At 31.0% G+C, this 12783-nt stretch overlaps 1 protein-coding gene across 1 annotated transcript in view; it reads right to left on the bottom strand.

Moving 5' to 3' along the window:
• Positions 1-5529: 5529 nt before the first annotated feature.
• The window catches only part of LOC144841879 (phosphorylase b kinase regulatory subunit alpha, liver isoform-like), a 104817-nt gene continuing 97563 nt past the window's right edge, over positions 5530-12783 (bottom strand). The window contains exons 28-36 of the mRNA XM_078698156.1: positions 12673-12720; positions 11922-11954; positions 9104-9189; positions 8895-8934; positions 8311-8448; positions 8064-8172; positions 7784-7873; positions 7354-7421; positions 5530-7024 (exon numbers count right to left, since the gene is read on the bottom strand). Of these exons, the coding sequence (XP_078554282.1) occupies positions 6950-7024; positions 7354-7421; positions 7784-7873; positions 8064-8172; positions 8311-8448; positions 8895-8934; positions 9104-9189; positions 11922-11954; positions 12673-12720 (687 nt within the window). The 3' untranslated portion in view covers positions 5530-6949. The remainder of the gene's footprint in view (positions 7025-7353; positions 7422-7783; positions 7874-8063; positions 8173-8310; positions 8449-8894; positions 8935-9103; positions 9190-11921; positions 11955-12672; positions 12721-12783) is intronic.

Here is a 12783-nt window from a genome sequence, read left to right as displayed (position 1 = left end):
TTTTTGACACAACTGGTTCCTATAGCATAATAAACTTGCGCAGAGTTGAATAATTGGTTCTGCGCATGTTAATTATGCTATAGTAACCAGTTTTATCGAAAATAAAATGGTCGAAATTTGGCTATTTTTTGGAAAAATCCCTGTACTATAGTACAGGGAAATTTTCGAAAAATGGCCAATTTTTGACCTTTTTATTTTTTGACATAACTGCTTGCTATAGCATAATAAACATGCGCAGAGTAAAATAATTGGTTCTGCGCATGTTAATTATGCTATAGTAACCAGTTTTATCGAAAATAAAATGGTCGAAATTTGGCTATTTTTTGGAAAAATCCCTGTACTATAGTACAGGGAAATTTTCGAAAAATGACCAATTTTCGACCTTTTTATTTTTTGACATAACTGCTTACCATAGCATAATAAACATCCGCAGAGTTGAATAATTGGTTCTGCGCATGTTAATTATGCTATAGTAACCAGTTTTATCGAAAATAAAATGGTCGGAATTTGGCTATTTTTGGAAAAATCCCTGTACTATAGTACAGGGAAATTTTCGAAAAATGGCCAATTTTCGACCTTTTTATTTTTTGACACAACTGGTTCCTATAGCATAATAAACATGCGCAGAGTCGAATAATTGGTTCTGCGCATGTTAATTATGCTATAGTAACCAGTTTTATCGAAAATAAAATGGTCGGAATTTGGCTATTTTTGGAAAAATCCCTGTACTATAGTACAGGGAAATTTTCGAAAAATGGCCAATTTTCGACCTTTTTACTTTTTGACATAACTGCTTACCATAGCATAATAAACATGCGCAGAGTCGAATAATTAGTTCTGCGCATGTTAATTATGCTATAGTAACCAGTTTTATCGAAAATAAAATTGTCGAAATTTGGTTAATTTTTGGAAAAATCCCTGTACTATAGTACAGGGAAATTTTCGAAAAATGGCCAATTTTTGACCTTTTTATTTTTTGACATAACTGCTTGCCATAGCATAATAAACATGCGCAGAGTAAAATAATTGATTCTGCGCATGTTAATTATGCTATAGTAACCAGTTTTATCGAAAATAAAATGGTCTAAATTTGGCTATTTTTTGGAAAAATCCCTGTACTATAGTACAGGGAAATTTTCGAAAAATGGCCAATTTTCGACCTTTTTATTTTTTGACACAACTGGTTCCTATAGCATAATAAACTTGCGCAGAGTTGAATAATTGGTTCTGCGCATGTTAATTATGCTATAGTAACCAGTTTTATCGAAAATAAAATGGTCGAAATTTGGCTATTTTTTGGAAAAATCCCTGTACTATAGTACAGGGAAATTTTCGAAAAATGGCCAATTTTTGACCTTTTTATTTTTTGACATAACTGCTTGCTATAGCATAATAAACATGCCCAGAGTAAAATAATTGGTTCTGCGCATGTTAATTATGCTATAGTAACCAGTTTTATCGAAAATAAAATGGTCGAAATTTGGCTATTTTTTGGAAAAATTCCTGTACTATAGTACAGGGAAATTTTCGAAAAATGGCCAATTTTTGACCTTTTTATTTTTTGACATAACTGCTTGCTATAGCATAATAAACATGCGCAGAGTAAAATAATTGGTTCTGCGCATGTTAATTATGCTATAGTAACCAGTTTTATCGAAAATAAAATGGTCGAAATTTGGCTATTTTTTGGAAAAATCCCTGTACTATAGTACAGGGAAATTTTCGAAAAATGGCCAATTTTCGACCTTTTTACTTTTTGACATAACTGCTTACCATAGCATAATAAGCATGCGCAGAGTCGAATAATTAGTTCTGCGCATGTTAATTATGCTATAGTAACCAGTTTTATCGAAAATAAAATTGTCGAAATTTGGTTAATTTTTGGAAAAATCCCTGTACTATAGTACAGGGAAATTTTCGAAAAATGGCCAATTTTTGACCTTTTTATTTTTTGACATAACTGCTTGCCATAGCATAATAAACATGCGCAGAGTAAAATAATTGATTCTGCGCATGTTAATTATGCTATAGTAACCAGTTTTATCGAAAATAAAATTGTCGAAATTTGGTTATTTTTTGGAAAAATCCCTGTACTATAGTACAGGGAAATTTTCGAAAAATGGCCAATTTTTGACCTTTTTATTTTTTGACATAACTGCTTGCCATAGCATAATAAACATGCGCAGAGTAAAATAATTGGTTCTGCGCATGTTAATTATGCTATAGTAACCAGTTTTATCGAAAATAAAATGGTTGAAATTTGGCTATTTTTTTTAAAAATCCCTGTACTATAGTACAGGGAAATTTTCGAAAAATGGCCAATTTTCGACCTTTTTATTTTTTGACATAACTGCTTACCAATAGCATAATAAACTTGCGCAGAGTTGAATAATTGGTTCTGCGCATGTTAATTATGCTATAGTAACCAGTTTTATCGAAAATAAAATGGTCGAAATTTGGCTATTTTTGGAAAAATCCCTGTACTATAGTACAGGGAAATTTTCGAAAAATGGCCAATTTTTGACCTTTTTATTTTTTGACATAACTGCTTGCTATAGCATAATAAACATGCGCAGAGTAAAATAATTGGTTCTGCGCATGTTAATTATGCTATAGTAACCAGTTTTATCGAAAATAAAATGGTCGAAATTTGGCTATTTTTTGGAAAAATCCCTGTACTATAGTACAGGGAAATTTTCGAAAAATGACCAATTTTCGACCTTTTTATTTTTTGACATAACTGCTTACCATAGCATAATAAACATCCGCAGAGTTGAATAATTGGTTCTGCGCATGTTAATTATGCTATAGTAACCAGTTTTATCGAAAATAAAATGGTCGGAATTTGGCTATTTTTGGAAAAATCCCTGTACTATAGTACAGGGAAATTTTCGAAAAATGGCCAATTTTCGACCTTTTTATTTTTTGACACAACTGGTTCCTATAGCATAATAAACATGCGCAGAGTCGAATAATTGGTTCTGCGCATGTTAATTATGCTATAGTAACCAGTTTTATCGAAAATAAAATGGTCGGAATTTGGCTATTTTTGGAAAAATCCCTGTACTATAGTACAGGGAAATTTTCGAAAAATGGCCAATTTTCGACCTTTTTACTTTTTGACATAACTGCTTACCATAGCATAATAAACATGCGCAGAGTCGAATAATTAGTTCTGCGCATGTTAATTATGCTATAGTAACCAGTTTTATCGAAAATAAAATTGTCGAAATTTGGTTAATTTTTGGAAAAATCCCTGTACTATAGTACAGGGAAATTTTCGAAAAATGGCCAATTTTCGACCTTTTTATTTTTTGACACAACTGGTTCCTATAGCATAATAAACTTGCGCAGAGTTGAATAATTGGTTCTGCGCATGTTAATTATGCTATAGTAACCAGTTTTATCGAAAATAAAATGGTCGAAATTTGGCTATTTTTTGGAAAAATCCCTGTACTATAGTACAGGGAAATTTTCGAAAAATGGCCAATTTTTGACCTTTTTATTTTTTGACATAACTGCTTGCTATAGCATAATAAACATGCCCAGAGTAAAATAATTGGTTCTGCGCATGTTAATTATGCTATAGTAACCAGTTTTATCGAAAATAAAATGGTCGAAATTTGGCTATTTTTTGGAAAAATTCCTGTACTATAGTACAGGGAAATTTTCGAAAAATGGCCAATTTTTGACCTTTTTATTTTTTGACATAACTGCTTGCTATAGCATAATAAACATGCGCAGAGTAAAATAATTGGTTCTGCGCATGTTAATTATGCTATAGTAACCAGTTTTATCGAAAATAAAATGGTCGAAATTTGGCTATTTTTTGGAAAAATCCCTGTACTATAGTACAGGGAAATTTTCGAAAAATGGCCAATTTTCGACCTTTTTACTTTTTGACATAACTGCTTACCATAGCATAATAAACATGCGCAGAGTCGAATAATTAGTTCTGCGCATGTTAATTATGCTATAGTAACCAGTTTTATCGAAAATAAAATTGTCGAAATTTGGTTAATTTTTGGAAAAATCCCTGTACTATAGTACAGGGAAATTTTCGAAAAATGGCCAATTTTTGACCTTTTTATTTTTTGACATAACTGCTTGCCATAGCATAATAAACATGCGCAGAGTAAAATAATTGGTTCTGCGCATGTTAATTATGCTATAGTAACCAGTTTTATCGAAAATAAAATGGTTGAAATTTGGCTATTTTTTTTAAAAATCCCTGTACTATAGTACAGGGAAATTTTCGAAAAATGGCCAATTTTCGACCTTTTTATTTTTTGACATAACTGCTTACCAATAGCATAATAAACATCCGCAGAGTCGAATAATTGGTTCTGCGCATGTTAATTATGCTATAGTAACCAGTTTTATTGAAAATAAAATGGTCAAAATTTGGCTATTTTTGGAAAAATCCCTGTACTATAGTACAGGGAAATTTTCGAAAAATGGCCAATTTTCGACCTTTTTACTTTTTGACATAACTGCTTACCATAGCATAATAAACATGCGCAGAGTCGAATAATTAGTTCTGCGCATGTTAATTATGCTATAGTAACCAGTTTTATCGAAAATAAAATTGTCGAAATTTGGTTAATTTTTGGAAAAATCCCTGTACTATAGTACAGGGAAATTTTCGAAAAATTGCCAATTTTTGACCTTTTTATTTTTTGACATAACTGCTTGCCATAGCATAATAAACATGCGCAGAGTAAAATAATTGATTCTGCGCATGTTAATTATGCTATAGTAACCAGTTTTATCGAAAATAAAATGGTCGAAATTTGGCTATTTTTTGGAAAAATCCCTGTACTATAGTACAGGGAAATTTTCGAAAAATGGCCAATTTTCGACCTTTTTATTTTTTGACACAACTGGTTCCTATAGCATAATAAACTTGCGCAGAGTTGAATAATTGGTTCTGCGCATGTTAATTATGCTATAGTAACCAGTTTTATCGAAAATAAAATGGTCGAAATTTGGCTATTTTTTGGAAAAATCCCTGTACTATAGTACAGGGAAATTTTCGAAAAATGGCCAATTTTTGACCTTTTTATTTTTTGACATAACTGCTTGCTATAGCATAATAAACATGCGCAGAGTAAAATAATTGGTTCTGCGCATGTTAATTATGCTATAGTAACCAGTTTTATCGAAAATAAAATGGTCGAAATTTGGCTATTTTTTGGAAAAATCCCTGTACTATAGTACAGGGAAATTTTCGAAAAATGGCCAATTTTCGACCTTTTTATTTTTTGACATAACTGCTTACCATAGCATAATAAACATGCGCAGAGTCGAATAATGGGTTCTGCGCATGTTAATTATGCTATAGTAACCAGTTTTATCGAAAATAAAATGGTCGAAATTTGGCTATTTTTTTTTTAAATCCCTGTACTATAAAGTAGCCTGTTAATTCATAACCACGTAGTATATTAAGCAGATAGTTTTTGAAATAAGTAAGTGGACTTTACTTACCATATTGAAAACATGCCTGATTCATGTCGTCACAATCATAGGCGAAATATCAATAATTTAATGATTGCTCAAGCAAAGTGGAAAGTGGTTTCCAAGATGCCTATCTCAGTGCAAATGATTACAATCATATTGTTTAAACATTTGTTTCTTCTAACTATACTGCTAAAACTCTCTCTTTACAATTAACATATTCATAAATTTAGTATAAATTCATATAGTAGTAGTAGTAATAAAAATTATTAAGTTAAAAGATATTAAATAAAATATTCTCCAGTACGTGTCTAGTTCAATCATTTTCATAGAACTTATTGAAACCAGTATAGATTATAAAAATATTTAAAAGAACAAATTAATCAGAACATATTTTTGTTAAAGTACCGTGCAGTTATATAAAATCAAAAATAATATAATGGCTCTGTGCGATAACATTGGAGCCTGCCCTCTAGCTAATCTATATAAGCTCATTGATTGAAACAAATAAAATCTATACTGAACATTGCTATATCAGGTGAATTTCACTCTTCCCTGGGTATATTAATAGAATTTCTAAGAGATTGAGCCCTCTATATATACAGATTACCATATGTATATAATAGTAGTATGTAAATTAGATATGCAAATTAGATCAATGTTGCGAGCACACACACATGAATTCGGTGGTGTCTTTTTTTCGAATTGCACAGAAAGTGGTTGATGAGTACCTTGACGCATTTATAAAAGGATAACCGAACCATGGCGGCCGCTATATTTGTTTAAAATGCTTTCAAGTACAGTATTAGAGATTATTTACAAAAATCAGCACCTGTAGTAAACAATGGGCCTGCCGGGAATTTTTCTATTGTGGCATTACGCCGTTGTTCATTTGGGAAAATTGGTCACCAACACATTTTCCACCTTTACAAAAAAAAGTGTACAAAAGGTACACCCTGAATGACAAATTTATGCATTACTGTATCTAGAATTTTTTTTATATAATTATCTAAAACAATTGGTAGAAATTGCACCTTTAGCAGGAGACTATATACAGTATATATATTATAATATTATAATTAGCTTTGACGAATGAATAGTGTTTGACACGTATGCTTGACATTACTTTCTTTCTTACTTTACTTTTACTACTTATTTGCATCTCCATTGAGATCCAGCCACTGATAACCCACAGCATCGACATTTCTTCACTATGTGCCTTTGGATATATTAAAATCTGCATTGATACTAATAGGTTCTAGACCGAAATTAGTTTTTTAAAAAGATAAATAAGGTAAATATTTCGGCACATATGGCGTTTCATACGTATAATACCTGATCTTACATTTTTGCAGACAATAACTACAGACTTGGGGCAAGTCTACATTGATATATATGTTTCAATATTGTTAAAGTACAGATTCGTTGTGCCAAAGTCATTGTTGGTAAGCGTCCTCTTGAACACTATATCGTCTACTAATGTTATGCTCGCCTACACGCTATATTTAATTTCGTGCTTTACGCATGCCTTAAAGCCAGACCATCCAACTGGACTCTTCAGATGTTCCTACAAAAGTGAATATATTAAAAAATAATAAAAATTAAAAATCCCTATCCCCCCTTGCAATAATTGTTCTTTTTTATCATTTTTGTTTTATTATCTTTTTATTTATGTCATACATCATGTTTATATAACATTATGGTAGTATTAATTTAATTTAAATTTAAAATAATCAGCCAGGAGTCCATTGTCCGAAAGTCAATTGGTTTTTGGTTAAATTTAATTGTGTATTTATTATCATCATTTTTTTTTTTCAAAAATGTGAATAAGATTATTAAAACTACAAAATGGCCTATTCAAATTTTAATGTATTTATCTTAATAGACAGTACATACTCGGAAACCTCGATGAATTCTATTCTTCATGACACCAATAAACTCCTTCTGACTAAGCTTTCCATCACCTAAAGAAATTCAGAAATGAATTAATTCAATTTTCCATTTATGAAACATATGATCTGGATGTCAAGTTATGCAACCTATGACCTGGAATGTCAAATAATAAAATCTATGACCTGGGATGTCAAGTAATGGAACATATGACCTGGGATGTCAAGTTATGCAACCTATGACCTGGGATGTCAAGTTATGAAACATATGACCTGGGATGTCAAGTTATGCAACCTATGACCTGGAATGTCAAGTAATGAAATATATGACCTGGGATATCAAGTAATGCAAACTATGACCTGGGATGTCAAGTTATGCAACCTATGACCTAGGATGTCAAGTCCTACCCTGTACTACTGAATAAGTTCTACTTTACCATCTTTGTCGAAAATCTGAAAAACTGTATCAACCAGATGAGGTGCTAGTTGGTGACCTGTTGTGACCTGCACAGCACGTTCAAACTCCGCTATTATAATTAAAAAGATAAAAACATCAATAATATACCATACATAAATTATGTATACGATAGAACCCCTCAGTAGAACAACTAAAGGCCTTATTTTTTCACCCACCATTAACATTTGACACCCACCCATATATGTCTATAGCTTTATATACAGTGTAATCCTCTTTTATATTTAAATGACAGCACATACCTTGTGAGATTGATTGATCAGCAAATGTATACATCTTCATAACAATTTCAAAATCATCAAGATTATTCAAAAATTGAAAGAAATTTCTGAACTCATCAAAGGAGATTCCCTGTAATAAATCATAACATTAGCTAAAACATTGTTTTTTTCTGTTCATTCCATGTAAATTATATTACATTCCAAATTAGAAATATGAATTCATATCAAATGACAACAGATGATGTCAAGTCATGAACTAATAGCTAACCGTTTCATGGCGAATCTTATCTTTAACCCTGGCGAAGTAGCTCTGCTTCTCGTCTTCGTCAATCTGTGTGTAGCGTAGCAGAACCTGTGCAAAATCTCCTTCTGAAATGGTCGGCATCCCTTTAGAAAACTCCATAAAGTATTTTGTCAGTTAAAGATAATCATAGAAATATATCATATATCTTAAGAGAAATAAAAATTCATGAAAATGAATGAAAAGTGGAGTTGTAGCTTGGTGGTAATGATGCTTGGCTACCAATCCAAAGGTCTTGGGTTCAAGTCCTGTCATGTGTCAGGATTTTTCTAATGACAAATTACAACTCCACTCCCAAAGACTTGTAATAAGATTTTATTTATGTAGAACATCTTGTGTATATGTTTGTCTTGTGAACGGGATTGCCACCTTTAAGCAGGATAGTGAATAAATTCGCTTATGGTTATCCTTGGCAATTTTCCTAAATATATAAACAAATAAAAACAAACAAAAGATAAATAAACAAATGAAATCATGAAAAACCCATATGGATTTTTAAAATCATCGTTCTTTGCCCACAAAAATGTCTACTGTAGTATATAAAAGGATATTTCCAGCTCAAGTACTTCAGTTTGTAAATTATCCATAAACCTGAATGACAAAAAATAATCAGGTCATTAAAAAAATTCTTGTTTCATATAACCATGCAGCGCCACCTACCTTCGTGACGTCAGCACCGCAGAACTCTATACTCCAATGTTGCATACCTCAATTTGTATGAGTTTGTTATGTGATAATAAAGAATGATTTAATTACTTACTGACAGAAAGTATTAAAGTCTAAAGTTTCTCTCCCTTTAGATCCAAAAAAATATCGAAGTAAAGTTGTCTCCTGAACAACGAAATCCTAGATAAAAAAGAAAATCAATTTATCAATCAAAATCAATATCTATTAAAACAAACAAAAAAACTCCTAAGAAAAATGCCAGAAGTATCATTGTTTAAAATGCTGATAAGAAAATGGCTTAAGGAATTACTATTGTAGTTATAAATACAAGGAAAGCCACAGAAAATTCCATAGACCTTTGACGTTAATAATGTTAACTGAATGAACTTATACACATATAAACAAATTCAGTGGCTTGCCATATACAGCAAACCTCACAATTGGGCTGGCCGATGTCTGGTAATTCCCAATGTATTTTCATAAAAGTTAAAAAAATAAGGACTTTTTGGACTGCAAGTTATGTCAGAGAGTTTCCAATTTTCATATTGTCTGGTAAGAGAGTCAGTGACTTACAATTCAATACTCACCATGGGATTGAGTTATTACAGTAATATAGATATAAGTTTGAGTTGTTAAAACGAATCATAGTTAGTGTTAGCCATCTAATAACTTTTCATTCATGGATTAAACGAAACAATTTAAAATAAATAAAATTTACATCAACAAAAATTAAATGTGATGAATATTGTATAGTGAGTATTTGTTTTAATAAAACATCAATTAAGCCTTATTTGGGTGAGAACTATAAATGAACCTTGATAGTAATTATATAACTGCTCCTGGTGAATTATTCTTTTACTGAAATCAAGTAATTATGTTAGAAATAAAAAAACCTTTAAAATGATATATTTATTGAAAAAGCAAAAATGAAAAGGTAGTAGTATCTTAATATTAAGTTAATAAGGCTTAGTAAAGCAAAGTTTGTCTGCAAGAATAAAGAAATCATGAAGTAAAACAAATATTATAATTTCAAATTAGTATGTTCACAGCAAACAAAAAGTATTATATTAAAAATGATTTATTATTATTCGTATTAATGTGAATGTTATTAAAAGCAACCACTACCAATAAAAGCAATATTAATAATAATTTATGTAACTAATAAATATTAAAATACAGTTATATCTGTATCATGCTGGTTAATACTTATGACTGAGTAGGCATTTCTTTTCCTAACTATCTTCTATCTTACCCTGTGTATTCACGCTGAAATAGCGATACTTAATAACTTTGTTTATGCATTTAACTCATAATATCTTCATGTATTCTAGTCAGGTAACATAAGTTTAGTTTTGGCTAACTAGTTTTCTGCAGTTTGTTAGCTGGTAGAAACTTTTGGAAACTTTTCTTGCCAAACTTGCTCATGTTTAATTATTCAACAAATGGCGCAGTGTTTGTTTTCCTAGCTCCAAGTTACAACATTCTAAACTTGTTTTTGCCATCTGAATACTTCTCTAACAGCAATAACAATAACTGTCTTAACCAATAGGTAAACAGTAAGTACTTCTGAAGAACAAATGCTTATTGTAGCAACTTAAGCCTATTCTACAATAACACTTTACTGATTTATTGTTAGTGTAGACTTCTTTTTCAAAATTTTTAAACTGGTCTATAACAAACAAACTTTGGAAATGTTTTCTTGGCAAACAGAGATTGCTCCGGTTTGCAAACTAAAGTTTGCTAGTGTAGATTTCTGCAAACTAGTTTTCTGCAGTTTTCAAAAGTTTGTTAACTTGTCTAAACAAGCAAACTTTAGACATTTTTTCTTGACAAACAGAGTTTGCTACAGTTTGCAAACTAATGTTTACTAGTCTAGACTTCTGCAAACTTGTTGTCAAAGTTTGTCGACTGGTCTACACTAGCACACTTTTGAAATCCTTTCTTGACTTCTGCCAAAATTTGCTAGTGTAGAACTAGGATTCAAATTAGGTGTAGGATAAGAAACAAAATATTGATAAAAGAAAACACAAAAATGTTATGGTAGCAGTGGATCAGGCATATTTTGAAAAGAATTAACTAGATAAGAAATATGTGCTCAATTGTCGAGTCATCAGGGTGAAAACAATTATATTTCTGATGAAGAATTAGCCAACAGAAATAAAGTTTAAATTAATATTTTATGATTTCTTTTTCAACATTTATAGTGATTTCATTATAAATAATATATGGAATATAGCAAATGGTTAACAGGTGAGAAATAAAGAAAATATTAAATTATTTCATGATTTATTAATTATTTTTGATTTTATTAAAACTTACAGTGATTTAATATTAAAATATGGAATATAGCAAATGTTATCAGGTGACATATCAAAAGTATGAATGACCTTTGAACTTTGACATTGATGACATCACACAATGTCTACTCACATGCATTTTACTCTCTCTATATTGTATCACCAAAGATGTAGAGGTATTAAGCTGCAATTTAATAAATAGTGTGATTTGATTTTAGGGTACCATTAGCAATAACTTTTCTTACAATAATTTTCAATTACAATAATGGTGTTTTTTGCAAGATTTCAGTAATTTGTAGATTCAGGAAATGACTGTTAATGGGTCGACTCTTAAAGAATAGGTGTATAAGTACTAATAATGCCCACCGCAGAGGGATGTTGTAAATGCTATTGAATGCTATGTTAAGAGACAAACACCTAGTAGGTTTAGAAATGTATCTTTATGAATTGTTTCAGCTCCAATCGTGCAATGTTAACAGTGAGTAAATATTATAATACATTCTACCCTATTTCAAACCATTAATGTTCAAAGCTGGTGTTGACCTGTGAGTTGTTGCAATGATTCAATGTTAGTTATTAAGTGTTGCAAAGTAGTACACTTTGTTTTAAACTTACTGCATGGGACTTTGTACTCTTTTGTGAGGAGGACTGCAAAGAAATCAAACGTCATCTTGGGAAAAACAAGGTTACTGAACAAAAAACTTACAAGCAAACACTCAAAAATTACTATTCATTTACCTGCATCTTCTTGAACCTTCTTATCTTATAATAATATTAACAATCTGTTTTATAGGGATAGGAGGGGTATTTTCCCCTCCCTAAAGTGAGATACAGTAGAACCCCTTAATGGGGTGTTCTCAGAATAGGGGTTGGCCAAAGATTAAAACATTATATTCTTGTGTCCCATTTGAGGGGCTCTACTGTAATATATAAGATCTACTGCCTCCTAGTACAATTTCTTATTTTGGGTTCACCATGTTCTGTCTAAGCACTTTTTGGGATATGGATAACCATGTGAGGGGGTGAGCAGACAGGGTGGAATTGCCTAAATTGTCTACCTACCTTGTCAGACAGAATGCTCTTTCTGCTATATGGAAGTATTGTCTAATTAGAACTTTATGACAAAGTCGTTACATTTGACATTTAAGTTGTTGTTTTCAGAGTAGACCTCATTTATTAATATTTAGTTTAATAAACCAATTTTGATTACATCTGGTTATTAAATTAAACATAAAAAAAATGAAACACAACAACATGCAGCTCTTTATAACTATAGGGTCGAAAAACAACCAACAAATTCATCAGACCACAACAAATTATGCTGCTAAAAATAGTGTATCAAAACACTATCAAACAAAATACTCACAGAATCATCTACAGAACGCTCACTCTTCATACGGAATATTTCTTCCATCTGGAAAAGTAAATATTATAAGTAAAGAATAAAATTATACGCAAGGTAGCCTTAAGCTTTGTT

This window comes from Antedon bifida, chromosome 5, assembly GCF_963402885.1.
Source record: "Antedon bifida chromosome 5, ecAntBifi1.1, whole genome shotgun sequence".
Taxonomy (NCBI): Eukaryota; Metazoa; Echinodermata; class Crinoidea; order Comatulida; family Antedonidae; genus Antedon; species Antedon bifida.
This window is presented reverse-complemented; position numbering and strand designations above follow the sequence as displayed.